The sequence below is a fragment of the Pezoporus wallicus genome, unplaced genomic scaffold (genome assembly GCF_028554395.1).
Source record: "Pezoporus wallicus isolate ANWC-B61680 ecotype Strahan unplaced genomic scaffold, APGP_CSIRO_Pwel_v1 contig_5785, whole genome shotgun sequence".
NCBI classification, from domain to species: Eukaryota; Metazoa; Chordata; class Aves; order Psittaciformes; family Psittacidae; genus Pezoporus; species Pezoporus wallicus.
In genome coordinates, this window is record NW_026641150.1 from 1,300,738 (window position 1) to 1,324,357 (window position 23,620).

Sequence of the window (23,620 nt, forward strand, 5' to 3'; positions counted from 1 at the left end):
AGACACCGATAAAAATGCAGCATTAAGAAATGTCTGTTTATAGCAACAGCATTGAAAGGCAGATCTCTAAGCCACCATGAACAGCAAATAAACTTCTCTAGGATGGTTTGGGGAAAGTGTAAGTGAACTGAGGCAAACGTTAGGGAAAGGTCATCAAGTTTACAGTGGCTGGACTTGAATTTAGCAACCGGCAGTAGCTAAACTGCATTTCAAATTGCTTCCAAGTAAAAAATGTATGAAGGCAGCTTGGAAGCATTAATGATTCTGCCTCAGAGCTGATGAATCTGGAGTACACTGTAATGAGGAGAGGGATGACATGGCAGTCATTCTGAGAAAGTAGAAGCACCCTGTTATTGGCACACTTTCCAACAGTACTAGAAATAGGATTTCAGTAGCAAAATAAGTACTTCTGCGGTTTCAGATGAAGAAAGCATACCCTTAACCGCTTAGGTAAGAGCATCGAGTTACAAAGTGATCAAATGGCCTGGACATCTCTGTTACTATGCTAACATCTGAGAATGCTGATAGAACAACTTCACCTCTTGCTTTCCAGTTTTCCCGAGGAAAAAGAAAAAAAGGATTTCTTAAAACCTTCTTTAGAAAAACATCACACAACACCAGAAACTATGTGAAAGTGCAATTAATTTTACTCATGCAACCATAAGTCATTGCAATCTCTGTTTTAGCTCTGAACACAGATGTGGCTTATCTGTATACACAGGTGATGCATATATATGTATCAGTTCAGAGATAATAGACCATTAACTTCCAGCACTTTTATGCAGCTGGGACTGAGGTAGTTCTGGGTGAGATCACTGTACTTACCTTAGACCGCCTTTAAACCTAGTGGTAAGAAACATATTCTGGAGACAACACAGAACTTAAGTGGTTTAATTGCTCCCCCAAGCCATTTCTCACCCTCCTCTATCACCTCCCCTCTAACACAGCTGCCCGCGCTGCATTCCCCACTGGGAAACACATTTAAATGCCTAACACTGGTCAGGCTTACCTAGGTCCTGATCCTAGAATAGTTTGGGTTGTAAGGGACCTTAAGCTCATCTTGTTCCAACCCATTGGCAGGGCCACCTTCCACTAGACCAGGGTGCTCAAAGCCCTGTCCAACTTGGCTGAAGAACGCGATGTTTCTCCCAGCTCTCATTCAACCTAAGTGACAGCGGTAAGACCTATGGCAGCTCACAAAGACCCCAAGCCTCAGAACACCCATTCCCAAACATCCCTGCTGCAGGTGAGAGCTGACTGGGCAGCCAGTGTCAGGCCAGCAGCACACCGGGGCCAAGCCATGGGTGTCTTCAGCCCTGGGTGGAACAGCGCCTGGGAAGCCCCAGACCCACAGGTTAGCGCTGTTAGCAAGAGGAGCGTGGGGCTGACCTGCAGCAGCTTGTGATGACAGTGCACTGCGTATGCGTGTACCCCGTACACAAACCGTCATCCTTCGGTGCACGCCTGTCCCTCAGGACGGTGGCACGCACCCCCCAGCCCACAGCCCTTCACACGCACCAAAGCGCCCCCCCGCTCCCCTCACGCAGGGCCTGCTGGAACACGACGAAAAGCCCCTCCTCTCGCGAGACCCCGCCTTCCTCCCTCGCCGGGCCGCCCAGCTCACGTGACGGCGCCTGGGCGGGCCCGGGTGACGTCAGCTGTCATATGACCGGCCGGGGCCGTCGCCAGTCTCTCCGGCGCGGTGAGCCGCCGCCCCCAGCCGCTGTACCCGCTGCTCCCGCTCCGCGCGCCCGCCGGTGCCGCCTCGCCTCGCCCTGCCCCGTGCCCCCGACATGGCTCGCGCCCAGGGCGCGCGGCGGCTGCTCGCAGCGGCCGCCCTGCTCGGTAAGGACGGGGACGAGGCGGCCAAGGCCTTTGGCGGGGTGGCGGGCGGAGGGGGCGCGGGCCCGGGGGGAGTCGTCGCAGCCTGGCGTGCCCCCGGGGCCGGCGGCTCTGGACGCGGCACCTGCTGTCACTGGAAACCCGCCCGCGGGCGCCCACCTGCTGTTGCTATTCCGAGCCGGTAACTGGGGGCAGGGGGTCCCGGGCCTCCTGGGCGCGGCGGCAACTCAGCCGGGCCTCGGCCTGGCGCGGGGAACTGGGGGTGGCCCGTCCTTGGGGGTCGCCGGGCACAGCTCCCGGCTGCTGGGAGGTGGCGGATACCTTGGGAGGTCATCGCTTCCCTCTGACTGCATGGGGCCTGCGGCGCCCGAGAGCCTCTGACAGCTGCGGGAGGTATGAGGGGAAGGATGAAGGCGGCAGCGGCTGCGCTTGGTGTGGTGCCCGGGAACCCTCGCTGAGTATCTGCCCTGGATCTATGGACAGCGCTCTGGGAAGATCCTGAAATCACGCCTCTGCCTCCCACGAGACATGGAGACGCAGGAATTACTGATGTCATTGCTAGGAAGTAGCCCTTTCCTATAAAGCATGTAATGCTCCCTTACTTAATGTCTTCCATCCTGCCATACCGTGAGTGAAATCTGACATGTCGCTGGGATAGGGAGATTTTAGTGCTTGATGAGAAGGCTTGTTAGTGCAGCAAGACTGTTTGGTGAGGAAGTGGCTTGCCTGTTTACTAATAACTGTGTTGCTTCAGCTTTCTTGCTCTGAAAGCCACATCATGCGACACTATCAAGTTTCTGAATGTGGCTTTGGCAGCAAAGGAAACTTCTTCAGCGGCCAGCAAAAATACTGCCAGAGTAAAGCAGCAGTTGAGAATGGCTATCTGCTGTCATTTTGGAGATTGTGGTAGTCTTTGGAACTCTTTCAACTGTTCTTTGGTGGTAAATATCTTTATCATTGTTGATGGTACTTCAGTTTCACTGAGCCCAAAAGGTGTCAGTCACAGAGGGCACTGAGTGGCTCAACTATCCAGCCCTTGTTAGCCAGTCTAGTGACCACAGTGACTTACAGCGCTGTCATGCTGGATTTTTAGTTAGTATTGGTAGCTTAAGTGGCATTGAACTGGTGTTGCAGTGAGAATTCTTTGTTTAGCTTATTTAATGTAGTTATAGCTTAAATGAAGAATTTTGTTTGCTTTCTAATTAGGCTGCATAGTTTTTAAGTGGTACCACAGACTGTAGGTTATAGGACTGTGGTAGCTTCTCCCCTGCTTAACTAGTGGTTACAAACATAATTCACTGTGTTAGGTTTTGACACTTTCTGGCATGCTAAATGTGTTAAGTTTCTGCAGCTGAGGCAGCAGACTAGTTTATTTTACCACAGAGAAACTATTTACTGACAGCTGGGACTTTGCACCAATGTCTAGTAGTTGGGTGTTTCTACATAACTTTACAGTCCCAGGAATAATCTTTGTGCTGCATATAGAGATTCCTTCTTGGAGTACAGATCACCTCTTCCATTGTCTGCCAGAGTGGCAGGGCTTGGGCTGTAGTGAGGGGAGAATTCGGAGATAAGAAGATAGGATCTGAGTTCTTCAGGAGTTTTTAGCTCATCTGCAGTCTTTTAGTCATCTGAGTGTGGATAAGGTAATGATCACGGGAGGCTGAAGGATTAGCCTGGGTGGGTCAGATGTAAAAGCTTGTTTGGCAATGCCTTGACTTTGGGACAAAAGAAGTTTTTTATTCCTTCAGAATACCTCATCACGCCTCACTTACTGTTTCGGTTTTACATTCACACTGAGCAGCAAGCACCAAGCTGAATATTTCATGTATCAGCATGAAGTGTTTCATGATGCATTTCCTCACTTGTATCAAGTGTGCATCTGGAATGAAAAAATTGTGGTAATACAGGGAAAGAGGACTACAGGAAATTAAATGCCTCCCCTCAAATTTAGGTGCTGCTTTTTGAAATGTGGAGGAAGATGGTGCTTGTCTGTTGTTGAGCACAATGGGATAGTTGGGTTGTGTGCCAAGCCCAACATTGCTCCTTGTGCTCTTTGACTCCTAGAGCACCAGCAGGCTTTTTTTTCCCTTACTGAGACAGCAAATGCAACAGAAAACACTTCCGAAAACCGAAGTTTAGGGTCGGATGTGGATTTAGTATTAGTAACTAATGAAAGAGTCTGAGATTTGGGGAAGGAAAAATGAGCTTGACCAAGGTAGTGTGATGCCACTTCAGGGTTACTGACACATAATGCACGTGTTTCTGTTGCACAACTCTTGTCCGAAGGGGAATTTCAAACCTTGCTACCAGTGTAGGGATAGTTGAGAGAAACTTGGATAATAAATTCCCGCCAGTGAGCAATTTGGTGTTGTATTGTTTCACCCAGTTTTGGTGTTGCTAGCTGTATGGATTGAGGCAGAGTATAAATTAGTTTACATAAAATATAGTGACTTTAATGTGTGACTTCCAAAGCGTGGTTTTACCAAATGCTGTCCTTAACATTGTGTTTGCTTGATAACCTCTTTAAGAGTGTTGACACACTCTCTAAGGATCTGAATTTGCATGCTAGTCCAAGGCTGTCCTCCTGTGATAGGTTACTCAGCTTTGACTAAGGCAGCTTTTCTGACTTAAGAAGCAACTCCTTACTTGCTGAGTGAAAACTCTACAGGCTCCCTGATATGCTGCTTTTAAGATATGGTCCCTAGGTTCCCATTCAGGCTGACTGAGAAGTTTTGTCTTTGGTGAAACCAGCTTCTAGATTGTTCTGTAGTGAACAGGGTATTTTCTAATCGGGGGCAGACAATAAACTGAAGGATTGCCTCTAGGTACAGAGGAACCCTACTCAAAAAAGAGATGGATACTTTATTGAGATGTTAACTGCTGTTATCTCTGTTAAGCTGTCTCAAAGGTAACTGATTTCTAGCCCTAAGAAGGCACACCTTGCTTTTGCTTGTTGCAGCTTACCTGCAACAGTTTGTCTTCTCTATCAGATGTGATTTTTAAAAATTCCTTGAGGAAGCTTGGTGCCCTAATGGATTTCTTGGCATTTATTCTCTTGAGCTTGGCAGGAGACCCTTTTGGATATGAGAGTGGCAATAGTTACAACAACTATTTGAATGCTTCATTGCATTATCTTAATTCTAAATTATATGTTTTTAAATTTCCCTTATGTTTTGGTAAATCAAGCTTCCACTTTTTTTTTGTGCATCTGACTATAAGATTGACTGGTGTCCTTTTCAATCTCAGGGTAACGGTTTTTTAACCTTCCTGTCACTTGACAGCACCACTGACTCCTGTCAGTATTACTTTCTCTACTGTATTTCAAAGTTTGAGAGTGTTAGCAGCATGCTGGCAGTAGAGTACAGAGTTCCAAATGTGGTTCAGCTCTGCACAGTCAGCACTTACCTAGCTGTTCCCTCTCCAGAGTTCAGGTTTGAGCACAGTAGCCCGCACTAAATGTAGTTTTCTTGTATCTTGTACTGAGTTTTCTTGTATCTGTAACTTCAGTAACTTCTGATTTCTTAACAAGGCAGAATTCAGTCTGTGTAATATGGCAACACCGGTGTGTCTTTACTTTCCTTGACAGAGGTGAGATCTACTCTCTTCTCAGTAGGACTAGGAGAATGTTTTTACTGAGGCAGTTGTATTATCTTTTTTCCAATATCCTTTCCTCTGGTGAGGCCTTGTCTTTAAATTAAGACAGTGCTTCTTCCTCCAAATGTTATTTGAGCCTGCCAGCTATCTTGAAGGACGTGTGTTAGTTTTGTGGCATGATACAGCAGCGCTAACCAGAGCAAGTGCAAAATGGACTTGTGTGAATGCTGGAAAGGGTCTAGCCGCAGGAGTTCAGACCTTCCAGTGCACTCATGTAATCAGCTGCTGTAGAACCATCCCAAGACTTCCTTCCTCTAGATAGGAAACTGTAAAAAAAGCTTCATATGACTAAATGCAGTTGTGCAATTCTCTGGCTAAATGGCAAGTGCACAGCTGTTGAATAACCTTTCATTTTTAATGCTTTTGTACTTTTATAAATTTGCTTATAAAGACAGAGGTTATTCAAGATGCAAACTTCAATTGAGAAACAAAATGCTTGCTGCCTTAATGGAAATCACCAATATCAATAATCTCATAATCTGAGACTGCATGAATTTGTCTGTTAGCCGACAAGGGTGTATCTTCCAGGCCTGGATCAGGAACTTGATATAATCAAGTGCTGTAACTGCACACATGCAGCTGGTTCTCTTCTCTCCTAAACTACTTTCATCCATCCTTGAATTAAGCTCTGTTCACCCTTTCCACCACTGTGTTTGTGTTCAAGTGTCTCCAACAGCAGTTGAAATGGGTCCAGCCTTATGTTTTCCTCTTAGGCTTTCCAGATAGCCTGCATTCAGTCTTCAGAATGTGTTGGTAACAGGTAAGTGTAACTCAGTTTTATGAAAACTATTTTGTCTCATGCAGAGTTGTTCATGCATCAAGTCTGTCAATGGATTTTACTGCTTTCAGTTGTTCCCCAGAAATGTCAGGGTTAGTAAATAGAATGATCTTTCAAAAAATGTATTTTTATTACAGTTCTTTTTCTGTACTATCCCCAGGTAGTATAGATCTTGGATTGTAAGCAAGTGATTGTGACTTGGTCTTCTGAAAAAGGACTTGTATGTACTAAGTGTCCCTCTGGGATTGGTACTTACATTAGAAGACAGGTCATCAGAGGAGAGCATAGCTCCTCGGGGATTTTTCCATTCTCTTCTCTGGCATAGATTTAGGGGTCTAAAGTGGTAACTAAGGTCACCACTTTGTTCACACTGAGATGACAGGATCCTTTCAAGCCATCAGAATGAGTAAATTACTGATCGCTTCTGTACAACAGAAAATAAATGGTCTTTTTAGATAAGAACTAGCATTTGTTATCTCCTTGGATTAATGCCCCATAGATAGCAGTGTTCACTGTGTATACCCTAAGAACCTCTGGGCAAAGGTGCTGGGCAACGCAGTAGTGACTAGCTTAGATACAGAATGATTGTGTAGTGCTGGCGTTTGTCAGCAAGCATCCCTTACCTGCAGATTACTGCTGCATAGTAATTACAGGGTAGGCTGTAGCCGAGGAGTCTTTGATGTGTATGACCAGGCTGTAGGTGTGATGCTCTGAGCCACTGTCACAGCATATATGAGAGTGATTAGGTTAGCTGGGCTGTGCTGCACCCATGGTTTTCCTCCCTAATGCCATAGTCACTTGATGTAACTGCAAACAGCGCCATTCACAAGATACCTGTATTGCTCAAACTACTGATGATGAGGAATATGTACCCAGGTCGATTTGGGTAGCTTGCTGTCCTTTCTTCCAAGAGAGGAAGAAAGATACTAGAGTTTTACTTATGTGGGAAACATAACTATATTAACAAACCCCAAATTAAAAAAAAAGTATCTTTTGTGTTTAGGTCTTTATTGTCAATGTTCTGTGTTTCTAATAAAAAATTGAGACAAAGTAAATTATTAACTATAGTAGCTGGAGTCCTCTTTGCAAGCAGGCAGTGCAAACAATTGCCACTGATGTATGCTTGGGTTTTTTAGAGCACAGCACCATTCATCTTTCACCCTCAGTAGGTTTCCATTAAATGGGAGAATAACTCAAGGGTAGCTGTGCTTGGCTAACAAGATTTCAGTTATTATAAGGTTGAAACCGAAAGTCATCTTTGTGTGGTCAAGAGATGGGGAATATGGCTTTCTAAGAGCCATATTCAAAAAGGCTCTGATTTAGATTGTTCAGATGTGCTAGATTGTTTTCTTAGCATTGTAGTTTGTAGTTTAAAACAACTCTTTCTGAGGAGAATTCTTTAAGATAAATTGTTATATACCAAAGAAGTCTTTGTTTTGACTTGTTTACTGTATCTCAATGTTGATATGCTGTTTTTTTTTTTTAATGAGGTATGTTAGATAAGGAAGGATGCTGGATTTAGTTTAAGTGACATAATTAGCTGCTGCTTCAACAGTTGTACCTTTGATCTTTTCTTGCATGAGGCTCTTAACTTTAGAAAGTTATAAAGGGAGAGATTATCCTATGATTTTCAATTGAAAATACACAGCTAGAGTAAATACGTAGCAGCCGTTTTCCAGCACCTATTGAAATACAAAGGAAGTGGAATTTCTCTGATGCTGGTACTTTTCTGGTGGTTCCTCTACTAGGTATCTGCAATACAGTGTTTCCAGCCAAGAGAATAATAAACATCACAAAACTTGTTTTTTTGCTATTGAAAAGTCTAGGAGCTCTTCAGTTGTGTGAATCACAGAATGGTTGGGGTTGGAAGGGACCTTAAGATCATCTAGTTCCAACACCCCTGCCAGGGATGCCTTCCATTAGACTCAAGGCTCCATCCAACCTGGCCTTGACCACTGCCAGGGATGGAGCATTCACAACTTCCTTGGGCAACCTGTTTCAGTGCCTCACCACTCTCACAGTAAAGAACTTATATCCAATCTAAATCTCCTTTGTTTAAGCTTGAATCTGTTACTTCTTGTCCTATCACTACAGTCCCTCATGAAGAGTCCCTCTCCAGCATCCTTACAGGCCTCCTTCAGATACTGGAAGGCTGCTATGAGGTCTCCACGCAGCCTTCCCTTCTCCAGGCTGAACAGCCCCAGCTTTCTCAGCCTGTCTTCATAACAGGAGGTACTTCAACCCCCTTGTCATCCTTGTGGCCTCCTCTGGACTTGTTCCAACAGCTCCATGCCCTTCTTATGTTGGGAACACCAGAACTGCACACAGTACTCTAAGTGAGGTCTCATGAGAGCAAAGTAGAGAAGCAGAATCGGCTCCTGTAACCTGTTGGTCATGCTCTAACATACAGTTGGCTTTCTGGACTGTGGGTGCACATTGCCACTGTAGTACTGCCCTTGCTCTAACACAGGTTGTTGTCATATAGGGTGCTGCAGTTTATTATGAGGAACATTTGAAGTCTGAAGTTAAGAAACTGAAGGTTGTACCAGCCTTTGTGTGGAATAGCAAAGAATGATATTGTTACGAGAAGTACAAGCAGTAATCTCAAGTTGTAGATATGCAATGATAAAATTGAGCTATGGTTTATGTAACTTAATTAGAAATATTCCCAGGACAGATTAATTCAAGATCAGTTTGCTTTTCTGTATTCCTGACATTTTGACTGTAGGCTCTTGCTATTTGTGGGCTGGTGATGATTCATGCGTTAATCACTAGTCTACACTTAAACTGCCTGCGCAAACTCAACGGCTGCTTTCCTGCAAAGCCCAGTGAGCTGTTCCTCTGCCCTAGACTGGCTGGAGTGAAAAGTAGGCAGGACCTTCCTTCCCTCAGTGTCTTGATTTGTTGTTCTCCGTGTGTTCTGAATTTTCTCTGTTCCTACATCCTTCATTCTTTCGTCTGCAGTCCTTCAAGACCATGGGAGCAGATGATGCTGTAGCACAGGTGTCGCTGTTATTGCCATCAGCTTATGCACAGTGAAGCAGCCCTCTTGCCACTTCATCAAGGACAGCTCAGTGTCTCGTGCTGGATGCATTTGTCTTGTCACTGACACTGCAATTCCAGTAACTGCTGAACTCTTCGTAAGGAAAAATGGGGTTTTAAAGTTTGTTTCACACTTACGAAATCGGGATTCATAGCATTTTATGAACTTAACCTGGCAAAAATGCAGCAGTTAGGCAGGTGGTATTTCCTACTGTTTGTTCACACCCCTTATTCTCTATTATTGATTTGTAATCTCTTCATTCCCGGTATCTCTCTCCCATTTAATGCTTTCTGGTATCTCTGCACTGTTTTCCGTTGTTCTCTGAATCATCTGTAGTGTCTGTCACATTTTCCTTTAGGTCAACAACATTTTTCTTAATTGTTTTTCTGCATTTATTTTTAAAGCTGTTTCGGTTTTGTGGGTTTTGTTTTTTTTTTTTTTTCTTTTTTTTTCTTTTTCTGCCTATTACTTGTTTATTTTTAGCTTTAAAATTGCTAAGGCTTTTAATAGCTATCAAACAAGGGAGTCAGCATGCACAATGGATGTTTTCATTCTAGCACGTTTTCCATTGGTAGTGTTAGTTCAAGTAGCCATGGACTTTATTCCCTGCTTCTACGCTGTTTTCTATGCTGTGCCAGAAATCTTCAAGAAATCGTAAGCAGATTGCTATTGGGAAAACAAGTGCTTGGGTAAAATGTAAACAAGTTCCAGATGTAAATTCAAATCGAAGGAAACTTTGCAAGTTGAAACTTCCATGTGGAAGAGCATCGGCTGTTTCTAGTGCTGCCCTGAACTGCAATAAGTAACATCATCTTTGTGAATATATGTTCCTGAATGAACACTGAGCTGCACAGAAGGGCAAATGTAGTAGTTTTGGTTTGAAACACCAATTTTTTACACTATCCATTCTCAAGAAATTTCTCTCTTCTGCCTATCTCTGGTTTCAGGTCTGGACTCTTCAAGCAACTGGGTAAAGTTTATTAATTCCAGCTACAGCTCTGCCTCCCTTTGGTGCTGGGGGGAGGATATATTGTTGCTAAGGGGAAAGAAACAAGGGAAAATGCTTGCTGAGTGCCAAAGAAATTGTTTCCGCTGTATTCCTGCAACTGAAGGGCCTTCTATCAAAGTCCAGCTGACAGGAGTCAAATTTTTCCTAATAATAGTCTTAGTACAAGTCTATGTACCATAGTTGTGGAGTGAAAAGTTTTAAAATTGGGATTTGCATTTTAAAAACTACTTGGGGAGGGAAGCTAGCTAATGGATAATCCGTCAGCTGAGCCTTTTTGCTGTATCAGCAGCTGAATGGATTAGTGTGTTTAAAGCTTGATTGCTGGAGATAGACTGCTTTATGTTTTGCAGATGCTTTTTTTTCTGTATCAGGTTTTCTGCAAGACTGAAGTTGTTGGAAATGCAGGCTGGTGAAGTGGTAGCATGAGAATCCGGCAGGTTTTCTGCCGTGAGGTTTACTTTGGCTGTGTGTGTTGTGACAAGTTAAGAACCAGAAAAAAAGAAAATTAACTTGAAAGACCTTGGTATGATTTTAGATTCAGGAGTTCTGTCCAGTTAGCCCATACTGCAAATGAAGTAAGAGATAAACAGCTTTTTTGGCTGCATCCAGCCTGCTGCAACACATTCCCTTTGTGAAGCTTCATTGGCAGTGGATGCTGATCTGCTGTCAGAAAGGATAATCCTGTGCTCCTCTTGCTGTAAGTTCTGACCCTGTTAAGTCAGTACTAGTGGGGTCAGTACTGGTGGGCTGGAGGGCAGTGACTGGGGGAAAAGCTGTGCTCTTGTGTGCAGCTCAGTCTGAGGTCGGCTTAAACCAGTCAGGAACACATAACATCTGCCTGTGTCAAGGTCTTGGCCCCCATCCTCCTCCCAAGTGCAGAGAGGGTGATGACAGTGAAGCGAAGTTCTCCTGGCAATGGTGGCATGGTCCATCGTCTATTTTTGGCAGTCCCTCTAAAACGTCAGCAGTCAATCCAAGCTTTCTTCATGCTGCATTCAGGGCATGTACAGCCAAGTGTCCTGGTACAGCGGGAACGAAGGCTGTGTGGTGTGTTGTGGGGGGAAGGCCGAGTGCTGTAGGCATGCAAGATCATATATGCTAAGTCAGTTCTGGCTGAAGCTGTGTCGGATGAACACTGATCAGCTGCCTTGAAGGCTACGACTGGTTTTTGTTGCAAGCTTTTCTTGCCCTCTGAGGACCCAGCATGGCAACAGTTTCAGTTTGGGTGGCTTTGTCTTCTTATACATGGTGTTTTAAATTTGCCATCTGTGTACGAGAGATGTTGAAGATAGTATAGAGACCATTAATACCCAAATTTCCAAATGAACCTGTTGTTTGGGATGTACTCACAAATGTAGAGTTGTACATCTTTCTCTGTTTGGGATCAGAAAAAGATAAAATTATATGACACAAAATTAACCACTTGTCATTCTTAACAGGCTTTTTACAGGCTTCCTCTTCATTTGAGGTGAAAGATCAGAGTGGTAAGATCTGCATAATTGCTGATATGACAGTAGCCTTCTCAGTGGAGTACAAAAGCAATGGGCAAAAAGAGGTAAGGGGAATACTTCCCTGTTTGTCTCTAATTTGTGTTTATAAACTGTGTGGTATTTCTGCAAGTGCACAGTACTTAAGCGTTGAACAAATATCTAAGCATAAAAACCACTTCAGAAAAGATTTTCTCCCTTCCAGTCATGTTGCATCAAGTTATTATTGATGCTTCTTCTAATTAAACAGTGTTAAGGCTGCCTGAAACACCACAAACAATACATGTGTGGAATTAATTTTGTGACTGAAATACCACTAAATGGTAGCTAAAATGGCTTTCACCGGAACTGTAAGGATCAGTCAACTTCTGTGAACTTGGTCATACTTACATGGACTAAATCTGAACTGAAATGGCTGTTGGCATGTAATTTTTAAACTTGCCTGAAATCTGATCTTGCTTAGCAGATCTCTAGATTTCATTGTATCTGCCGACCAGTGCAGTGCTTACAAGTTGTTCCATATTAACAGCATAAGCCTGTTATTGGAAAGTTGAGATTTTTTTTTTATTTACAAGTACTCTGCTTCTCAGTTTACTTTCTTGGTATCTTTGCTACTGAACAGGAATTGTTGATTATTTATTATCTCATTGCAGCTGCATGTTTTGAGGCACTCTTGTTGAAGATGATGGTTTTTTTTTTCCTAGCAATCAGTATTATGTGGAATTAAAAAGTAAAAAACCCTATTACTTTGCCAGTGTGCACTGGCTATGCGTGTTTTGAGCTATATTGCATAGTCCACTTTTTCAGTGGTACAGATGGTTGCAGTCCTCCTGACACTGATATGTAAGTTTGTATTCAGAGGTGACTACTTTCATAACATGCTCTTGGCCGTTTCTTTGTGTAAGCAGTAAGCTCAGAACATTTCAGCAAACACTGTATTGATCTTCAGGTATCATGTTACTTCCCAATATGTAATAAGCTCAAAAGTATTATAGCCAAACTGTGTAGGCTGTACCACTTGCTTTTGTTCTTACTCAATTGTACTACAAGAAGCAAAGCTTTAATTTCCTCCTGTTTTTTACACATCCAGAGTTTGCCAGATTTGATTCACCTTGTATTGAAGTACACGCAAATTTATAGCGCTAGTTTAGTGGGGGCTGAGAGGGAAGTCTAAAAAGTGCAGTATTTCTGTTTTGTCCACAAATTTCAGAGGGTGGTAGTCTTAGAAATCTGAGTGCCAGAAAAATGCTATTTGCTACATACTGGTATAGAAGTAGACATAGCACATATGAACGTCAGCTCTTATATTTTGTAACATTTTCATAGGATATTTAAAAAGCAGTAAGGAAAAGCTCATTTACATCTGTGTTGTTTTCTACCCCACAGTTTGCACACTTTTTTCTTCCACAAAATGCTACAGTAGGCCCACAGAGCTCATGTGGTAAAGGTAACACATCTCATCCACTACTGGTATTGGATTTTGGAGCAGGACATTCATTAAGTCTGAACTTCTCAGAACAAGCAGACAAGTACCAAGTTGAAGAGCTAGTTTTCCACTACAATCTCTCAGATGCAACTTTATTCCATAACTCAACTGCAGGTAAAATGAAAACTTCCTGTTCTTATTGTGTAACCCTTCCAGATGTAATACTGATTTGTTTCGGTAAATACTTTTACATACTAATGCAATGTAATCATTTTACAGGAGTGAAGAGAGTATCGCATAGAACTATTATTCAGGCATATATAGGCACAACATACAGATGCGTCAGATCCAAGCAAGTCAATATGAAGAATGTGAACGTTACTTTTAGCAATGTTACCTTGGAAGCCTATCTCACAAATGGCACTTTCAGTATGAACAGTAGGTATCTTGTAGCAGAAAATATACTTGATAAGCTAGTATTTCCAGTAATAGGTTATTTCTAAGTCCTGACTCATCATATTTAGGTAGGTACAAATTGGATCTGAAGCTCTCATAGCAGCATCTTCTGAAATGAGGGGACCTGCTTTGGGTTTTATCTGTAGGGTTTTCAGCATCCATGACTGGAAGATAGTGCACTGTGTTCCCATGGGTTTTATACAGGTATTGTGGAACATTCCTTCTGTTCATGAGTATTTACGTGTGTAAACATGTGCTGCAGTAGGTCAGCTGGGCATACGGCCAAAATCCTTTTTTAAGAAGTATCTGATAACTTCCAAGTATTATGTCTCTATTGAAGTGATTTGAATGACTTACTGTGTGCTCTGGGGAAAATGAGTGATACAATGGCAGACAATAGAGAACTAGTTTATAGGGAACAGATCTGTTTGCCTTCCTACAGGAGGCTTTGTGTAAGCTGCAACAGTGATATTTTTTTTCTCTGACTTGATCACAAAGCAACTTTATCCTGATTGCTTGTATTGAAAAGCATTTTGTAATTTCACTGCTATAATGATTAGAAGACAAGCTACTTCATGGAATGTTCAAGTCCTTTGTTTTTGTGGCAATGTTCTTCAAACCTGAAGAGCCATATAAACTGATCACCCATGCTGTTGTCTTAAGGAGTGACAAGTCTTTGCTTTGCTTTTGGGGCAAGTAGAAAACCTTTATCTTCTGTGGAAAGTGTAGAACTTTTCTTATGCTGCTAATCCAACTTACGCACCTGTTAAATTGAAATGAATCTTAAAAACTAGGGTAGTCAGTGCTCACTTGGGATGGATGCATTGAACAGGTGCCTTCTGTTCAATGCCTCCATACATTGAACAGGAGTATATCCTGTATCTCTGAAAAATACCTTGCCTGATGCATGATAATAATGGCATTAACTTACTTAATGGCTGCCTCACATGACTGGCTTGGATTTCAATGTGTATCCTCTCTTGATCAAACCTTTTCCGTTCAGTGAGCTGGTTCGCAGCAAAGATGTGGACCTACATTTTTCATTAAAAAAAAAAAAATCTGATTTCTATTACTCCAGTCTTCAGAACTCACTCATTTTTAATAGATATCGTGATCCAGTTATCACACCAGATAAACATAAGTGATCAGTTATCAGGCTTGAACATAGGCAATGAAACTGGGAAAAGCCAGCTTACATGTCTACAAAACTTTAGTAAGATCTCCCTACTGTGTAATACTTTTCCTTTTAAGCTAGCCTGTTACCTGTTCTTGTGTAGTCCTTTGGTAAAAAAAAAATCTATCAATATTTCATTATTTTTGGAGGGTGCTTTTTATGCAACATAAGTTTGTCAGCATTTTGCTTCATTTTCTATTCCTGTACTTCTGGTTTAGATTAATAAAAATGCTTTAATTTGCCATGGGCACTTCTCCATGTTTGGTTTTCTTCATCCTGAGGTATCACTGTCTTGATGAAACTATTGATCCTCAGAAAAAAAAAAAAAAACAAACAAAAACATTTTCTGTAATCCTGGAGTAGACACTAGTCTGAGTTCAAGCTATTTGCTTTGGGTTTTTTTGTTTGCACATTCCTGTTACCCATACTGCCATGCAGTTTTTTCTTTATCATTCCTAAGTTTTTATTACTGTCTTGGGTCTGCACCCAGATATTTTTTTTTCATTCCCACTGCACAATGAGCTCATTCTTGTGGGTGGTTGAAGGTTTTTTTTAATTATTATTCAGGTAGTTGAAGAATTCTCACTATCTTTTTTCATTTTTAAGTCTTTTTGACCCTGAAATCACATTGTTCTTTGAGATCAGTTCCTTCTTTCCATTCTTGTGGACTTGAGGCTTCGCCTGTCCTTGTGGTAGCTGGTTATTGATAAACTTTGGATCTGGGATTCTCCCTCACCTCCCCTCTCCCCAGCAACTCTTTGATTATAGGATATTTCTGCTGGTGATTTGGGCAGAAAGGAAGGGAAGGGATGAAGAGTCAGTGTTTAGTGTATCTGCATCACTAGAAGTGGTAACTTCTATCAATATACCTTGAAGTTAGTGGCTGAGGTTATGGTAATGATTATCTGCAGCTCTGAAGAAGAGGAGGCTTTCATTTTATGTGTGTTGGTAGTTTTGTCAGCTGCTTTCCTGTAACTGTCAGAGAAAGACATAAGAATTTGTCTCATCTTCAGATTTGTCTTAAAGAGTTGCTATGAGCTATGCTGTAAATCGGTTCAGTAAAAATACTGCATTAAGACTCCACCCAGGGCAAACTTCCACTCAAATTGGTTTGGTTGCTTCCATCTCTGCCAGCTTGAGTAAGAGGCTGTACATGTTGAGATCTTGTAGATGGAGGGGAAATGCTCCACTGAGATACAAAGTAATGCTGCTGTTGGGTTTATTTGTTAAGAAATGATCCCATTTTGGGACATGACCAATATCAGTCTACAGAAGATAGTGTCACTCATCCATCCATTCATCCACCTTCCCTCTGCTCTGACTTTCCATAAATGGAGTAGAAATAGGAAAGCGTGCTGTGTTGGAGTCTGGTAACTTTAGGTGTGATTAGAGTCCCTTGTTCTGAGCCATAATTGAAAGTTCAGTTGATGTTTAAGTGTAGAGGCTGTTTCTTAGATGTCTGGTATCTGCAAGGATTAAATTTTAGAAGTAGGCCTTTTGAGTCAGAATTGACTGCTGCTGCAATTTGTTATCCTCACAAAGTTGCAAGCCGTTATCCCTGACATGGGGAGATGACCTTCGCTTAGAACATGGAAGCCTCTACTACAGTAACGTCTTTGCTCTGACCTTTGGTTTTGGCTTAGATGTTCAATGCAGGAGCCTGCTCCCAGATCAAGTTAAGACCTTGGTGCCAGTTGTTTCTGAGTACTCTGGCAAATAAATCTGTCACTGCTCCTTCTGTCTTCTTTTGCCTTGGAAGTTGCTGCTGAACTGGATGGAAAGAGAAGGCTGTCTTGCACATCCATACTCGGCCTTCTTACCCCCCTGGTATTTAGCTGCTAAGGCAGGACAAAAGGGGGGACTGACTTGAAAGGATATAGTAGAACATTTGCTATCAGCAGTGTCAGGTCCAGTAGCATTTTAATGTTACAGTGGATATTCCAAAATAATGACATGCGGTCCTCACAACCTGGTAATGTAACTGAGGGAGAGAGGGGAAGGAGAACAGCATACCTCCTGAGAGATGACTTTGAACAGTGGGCAAGAGAACTGTTCTTTTGCTTCTAGCATGCAAGTGCCTAGAGTGTCTGAGCGGTAGTCATTCTAGCCTTGCTGTGAACATACAGCCCGAACACTGGCTCTGTCAGCATAGCAGTATGTTATTTATCCTGACTTGATGGCAAAGTGAAATGACAGACATGAATGAAAGCAGATACAATCACTGTGAATTTCTGTAAATAACAGCACAGGTGTCACTTTCACATGCCAGGCTTTAAAAATGTCTCAAATTTTGTAACAAGAGTTCAAATAACACTTTACCATCACAATTTTCAGCTTTTATTATCTTGTATTAGAATAAGCTACTTGAAATTGTATCCTCCTTTCCCTTGAGGATAAAAAGGTAGAGCATCCCACAGCTGCTTTTTTTTTTTTTTGTAATGACTGTTTTCCTTTCTCTCCAGAGACAGAATGTGCTGAAGATATGGTCTCTACTACTGCTGTAGTGCCTACAACTCCTAAACAGACTACTAGCCAGGTTCCAACAACAACTAGCCCAGTGCCAACTGTATCACCCCCAAATCCTGCAGTTGGTAAATACAATGTGACTGGTCCAAATGGAACCTGTGTACTTGCCTACATGGGGTTACAGCTTAATATCACCTATCTAAAAAAAGATGAAAAGGTATACTTTTTTTTCTTTCTTCAAAGCCTTCAGATTTGAAGACTTGGTAAATTATTATAGGCTAACTTTTTTCTTTTAAAATCACAGTTCTTTGTTGTGTTCATCCATGGTAGTACTCCATTTGAATTGCTTAACTTTGACTAGACTAGTGACAATTCAAAAGGTTCTCTTCTACCGAAAGTGGTAAGTTTTTTTTGTCCAGTAAGAGTGTTAGACTTGTCTGTAAGATCTAGTACATGTACGTGGCTGTTCCACAGAAGCAGTCAAAAATTATCAAGATATGAGTAGGGGGAATCCTGTTATGAAAGATGCCATCTAAACAAGGCTTTTTAAACTAAAAAAAAAATCCAAGAATTTGGCCTGAGACACCTGAATGAAAATAGAGACTATTAGAAGGGAAGGTTATTACTGCTGTAAAACTGGACAGGCTTGTGACAGGTTAACTTCCAGCTAGCACCAAGGAGACTTGAGTTTGACATTAATGCTTTTGAGCTACTGAAGGGCCAATTTTGACAGCAAACATGCCTCATGGCTTATGTAAGGTCCAGCCTGGTATTGGTTCTTTCCCTCTGTTGTTGATGCAAAGCCCAGCTTGCCAACTCCACAGACAAACCTGGTACACACTTAGCTGGGAAGGCGGAGCAGTGAGGAGTAATCCCAAAGGGACTGCTGAAGGTCCTCAGATAGGAAACAGTGACCAGGGGTCGGCAAACCTTGATGTCCAGTAAAGCTTTGTTGTGAGGGACCTTTGATCACAAGCTGGTTTTTCCTATCCCATGGATTAATCTGATGTAACAAGGACAAGTGTGGGCAAACTAACTATACAAAAGCAACCATAATTGAAGCTGGATCTCACTGATGAAGGACCTGGTGTGGGGAGGTGGTATCTGCATAGGATTTAGCTGCTTAATGCTGTATGTGGTGATGCAAAGGAATCCATTGCATTTTTTGATCATGCTGATGACTGAGAGGTGGTAAGACCAGGAGCACTGATAGCTGGTATGTGGTTGTACACTAGCTGGTTATGATGGCAACTGCATTTTAGCCACCTTAATTGCGTGAAATCACCTAGCCATGTATCGCGTGGCATTCTAGCTCTGCTGGAACAGCTGATTTTAGTGTAATGGCGAGTGAGTTTTTCAGAGTCAGATAAGGATCAACAAAAAGCTTCTGAAAGGTTTCCAGCTGACTGATTGGGAAGTGTATTTAACTCACAGCCTTCTGCAGATACAGGACAGTGTAAAATCATGTCCCATGGGCAAAACTAAAGCATTTTGAACTGAAGTGATTAGTAAGATGACTGTGCTTACACGTGGTTCCCTTCATTATGTCCAAGCAGTATTTTATAGCTTCTTGCTCCCTGATGTAGTGGTTAGTGATGTGTTTACTTATGCTGCTAGGACCAAGGAAGTTTAGTGTGCAGAAAGCAGCAGGTTATTGGCTGCAGGAAGCTTTGTTAGCCATGCAAAGATGCCCTATGTTCTCTGCCAGCGTGGTAATGCAAGTGCAGTTTATGGGCTAGTGTATCTGGCCAGTCAGCTGTAATGTGTAGAGTGTGCATGTAAGCATAAGCAAGCCAGAATTCAGCTGAACATATGGTGATGCATTAGTCTCTTTGAATGTCATAACCGATCCTCTTCTCTCATAGATTGGTTTGGATGTGCTGAATTTTATACCACATAATACAACTTCTTCTGGGAGATGCAACAACACATCTGCCCTCTTGAATCTGACCTTTGAGAAAACAAGGGTTATCTTCCACTTTGCATTGGTAAGAGTCTCAAAACAAGCTGTAGGGTCTGCAGGACTTTTCATGTGGGAAAACTGACTGGGGCAAGTAGGAGAGAAAAAAGATGCAACTGAAGGAAGAGAAGTAAATACTTCCTTTGCTTTTAATACTAGGATTTAGAGGGTTTCACACTTGGTCACCGTTGTGAGGAAAGAATATGTATGTATGCACACATACATATGTATGCATATATGTATTTTGTTTGGAATGAGAATTTAAGATTGTATTACTACTCTAAAGCTTCTTGCCCAGCCTGGGCAACTGCCTGTGACAAGTAGGCATCTCACTTAATCGTACAAGCCTGGAGCTGGATTTAAGTCCACATTATTATTCTGGGCACAGCCCAAGGGCTACATGTGCCTGTCTTATGGTCGCCTATGGTGGTTGGGAGTTCAGTTTCCCACAGCCCTGCTCCAGTGCTATATTAGTACTGTGTACCCTTGAGGATTGAATGCACCATGTTTGTTAGAGCTTCACACTCCTTTTAATACTTGTGGGACTGATCAAATTGCAATCACCTTGACCTGTTATTATTGAATGAGCCTCTACATCTCTGTGGTGTACTGACCTGCTTCAAAGCTGCATCTGTACCACAGGTGAGATCACTGTACTAACCTGGTTAAGGCATGGGCAGGACTATGTCAGCAGCCTTAGGGGTGATGGTCCCATTTGCTCTGCATTCCTGTCTCCCCCAAAGGAATAGTTCCTCAAGTGCAATGAAGCTCTTCTTCTGGATGTTAATCCCAATTGTGGACTATCTTTTGAAAACCTTTCTCAAAACGCATGCAGAATTGACCCTGAATGTTAACAGCTTATGTTGTACATCATTAGCTTAAATGACAACTACTGGCTTGTTTTTTTTTCTTTTCTTAAAGAATGCAACTGCTGAAAAATTCTTCCTGCAAGGTGTGAATGTGAGCACAACTCTCCCTTCTGAAGCAAAAGGTAGGGACTTTTAAGAAGTCTACCTTCAGTGACTAATACTATAAATATTAAGGGTTGTTTGCATTAAATAATGTGTTAGAAATGTTGGGGATGAATGTATCAAATTTAAAGTCTACAAGCTTACAGCTTCTGCTCTTCAGGTTTCTGTAATAAGACTTTCTCTTACGCAGTCCCAAGATTTGAAGCATCAAACAATAGCATGAGTGAACTGAGAGCTACAGTAGGGAACTCCTACAAGTGTAGTGCAGAGGAGAATCTCCAGGTCACGGACAAAGCCCTGGTCAACGTATTTAATGTTCAGATCCAGGTGTTCAAGATTGATGGAGACAAATTTGGGGCAGGTAAGATGTTTACATTTTGGGGCAGGGAACCTAACAATTGTGGAGTACACTTTAATATAAACGTATTATTCTGTAGTCAAATGTCAGCTTGTGGGTGTGTTACGCTTAGTCTCTGTGTGCCCTACTACAGATGGGGTGGTGGCATGGTAAGAGATTGTGAGCTGAGGCTAGCATGAGAAGTATGTAATAAAAAGCTTTGAAATAACTAGGACTTCTTCCATATGGTCCAGAGAAGAGCTAAGGAAAAGCGTTAACTTTCCCTCATAACTGTGTACAGAAAGTCATATGAAAAGGGCAAGTTCTGGGAAGTTACCAGCTCTTTTAGTTAACGCTGTCCTTTGTGATTGTGATTAAAGCAAAATAGCTGTGGGAGGAGTCACATGAATATATTTGTGACAGCTATGCTTGTATATAGCTAAGAGTAATAGCTCTTGAGAAGGCAAGAATTACTCTAGATCTCTATATTGTGCATACAACTGGTATGAGAAGGACTTCATCCTGAATGATCATAGTGAACTTAGCTTCCTTTTGGTTGTTGGCAAGTTAATCTAGATGTGAACTTGAGCCAGTTGTAGCTATGTGCCGAGAGCAAAAGCCTGGAGTTCTGGATGTAGCCATCTGTTGGTGCACTAGTGCTTAACATGGGTCTTTTTCTCTCTCTCTCCAGTGGAAGAATGTCAGCTGGATGAAAATAACATGCTGATCCCTATAATAGTTGGTGCAGCCCTGGCTGGTCTTGTTCTCATTGTCTTGATTGCTTACTTGATTGGCAGAAAGAGGAGCCATGCTGGATATCAGACAATTTAATGACTTGCACTAAAATCCAGTGTAGATGAAAAGCAATTGCAAGAGGCTGGGAAAACTCCCCCACACATTTCCCCTGAGCTAAGATTGATATTATAAGGGAACACCTTTTCTTGCAAATTGCTTCTTCTTTAAAAGTCTGCTTTATTAAATGTGAAATCATCTTGCAGCATTTAACTATGCACAAAGAAAATAACTTCTGAAGATTCTGGTGTTTAATTTTTGCTAACTAGTTGAAATATTTACCCACTTAGAAACAAGCTGAAAGTTTTTAAAGGTGCTTTTTTGCGGAATTGGCATAAGGTCACGTCAGCTAAAGATTCCAGAGAGGGATGTTGCTAATTCACACTGACTCACTTTCAGAACTCTTAACAAAGGGAAAAGGTTTGTTCTTTGTACTGCTACCATCCAGTGATGATGTTAATTATACTGATGATGCATTTCAAAACGATTTAGTAACAACTGACAAAATTGAAGTTTAAAATCTAAACTCCACCTGGTCTCTTAGGTGTGTATTTTTTACTAAGCTTTAAACGCAATGCCTGGCATATGCAGGGTGTGAATGATGCAATACTCAAACCTTACAGGAACTCTTTATGATTGGACAACTCCCCTGTTTGATATTTTTGATGCTACCCAGCTCATTAGGAGCTGGTACTTTTTTAAAATGGGTGTTATTTTTATTTACTTTTTTTTGTAAAGTGATTTCAGTCTATTCTGTTGGAAGGTCCAGAGAGATCCTGTTACTGCACACATGTACAATATAGATCTCGATCTGCTGATTCTCTTGCTTTAACCTTGACTGGGGGGCTGTACACTTTAAGGATCAGTTCTTATGTATGCATTGCCTGTAACAATGCTAATAAAGACACTTTTTTTCTGTATATCTTAGTATTGCTGGTCACTGTTTAACCCAGTGGTCAAGTGTTTAAATGCTGAAGTTTTGGTTTGGCTCTACTTGGGGAGCTTTAAACAAATCCTTAGTGTGGAGTTATGTTAAACAAGTGCTTAAGTTGTTTCTCTGTGGCACTAAAGCGAGGCTTAACTCTGTATGCGTCTTTGGAACAGTCCCTTGATTTGGACTTTGTGCTTGGAAACAGGTAAAGTTTCTGCATATCAGTAACCCAAGACTTGGAGAAGTTAACTCATCCATTAAATTACTTGTTATTGAAAAATGTCATTGCCTTCTGAAAGCGCTGCCAAGATACTCAGTATAAGGACTGAGGAAGTGATAGTTTATGTTTTAATTTGAAGTTGGATTCTCACCACAGAGTAGGAGGTGCATGTCTGCTGAGGTCTGTGTGCACTGTGATGTGCTGGAAAGGAACCTCGGTGTTTAAGCTTCCCTGATTTCCCTCCTGCAGTATTGTTTTGGTGTTAACAGTACTACCTATGCAGGGCAGAATCAAGGCATGCTGAAACATTGCACAGAACACTGCTCTTCTGATAAGGAGAACTGAATGCAGGGCAGTAAGGCTGGTATGCTGTGGGTGGGCCCTGCTACCTTGAAGGTACCTGGAAAGTGTGGATTTTGCCAGTTGTGAATAAACTAGTATTTCCTAATACCTGCTGACAGACTGTAAGCATGGTACTGCATATATCCTTATAATTCAATATGCAAGCAGAAAGCTGTCTGTCTGGTACCATAAAGAATAGGATAGCTTGGAATCATACTGTTAGTAGCCGTCTTTATTTGTCTAGAAGAGCATTCATCTATTTCCTGTGAAAAATTGGTATGTTCTTTTTTCCCTGCTGAGGAATGAAAGAAATTCAGTCTGCAGGGAGGAAAAATATAAAGCCTTCCTTGACAAAGCATGAAGGTAGCTTGGAGAATAGTCTGAAAAGGAGGGTGGTGTCAAAAGGTGAGACTTTCAACAATACTTGTTCAACAGGCAGAATAAAACCCATGAACTAACTGGTCTCGGGTGTCTTTCCTCCCGAGTGGCAGTAAGGAAAGGATTTGGCCACGAGAGGGCTCTGTAAGGACAAGAAAGCAATTCACCGGCCCTGGCTCCAGCAGGGCTGGAAGTGGCCTAGTGCCGGGGTAGGGCTGCTGCATTGCTTGTTTCTGCCCAGGGGTAGGAGATTTAGATTCGCGTTAAAGGCCCGATGTCTCACTCTGTCGAGGAAAAAGCCTGTTCATGGCTGTTTCTCCCAAAATGTTTAGGTACACAGTATAAATATGA

General features: G+C 42.1%; 1 protein-coding gene across 1 annotated transcript; it reads left to right on the forward strand.

Moving 5' to 3' along the window:
- The first annotated feature begins 1,733 nt into the window (after positions 1-1,733).
- LAMP1 (lysosomal associated membrane protein 1) lies at positions 1,734-22,318 on the forward strand. The gene is made up of 9 exons (XM_057422314.1): positions 1,734-1,845; positions 11,769-11,884; positions 13,203-13,416; positions 13,522-13,680; positions 17,335-17,555; positions 19,204-19,326; positions 20,220-20,289; positions 20,460-20,630; positions 21,298-22,318. The coding sequence occupies exons 1-9, from the start codon at positions 1,794-1,796 to the stop codon at positions 21,435-21,437; spliced, it is 1,266 nt and encodes a 421-aa protein (XP_057278297.1). The 5' UTR covers positions 1,734-1,793; the 3' UTR covers positions 21,438-22,318.
- Positions 22,319-23,620: the final 1,302 nt, after the last annotated feature.

Bases quoted from the DNA above. Each gene is read 5' to 3' on its own strand.
- LAMP1 (XM_057422314.1), top strand. From the start codon at position 1,794: ATGGCTCGCGCCCAGGGCGCGCGGCGGCTGCTCGCAGCGGCCGCCCTG. The intron at 19,327-20,219 runs GTAAGAGTCTCA...CTTTTCTTAAAG, and splicing joins TTATCTTCCACTTTGCATTG to AATGCAACTGCTGAAAAATT. The intron at 20,631-21,297 runs GTAAGATGTTTA...CTCTCTCTCCAG, and splicing joins TGGAGACAAATTTGGGGCAG to TGGAAGAATGTCAGCTGGAT.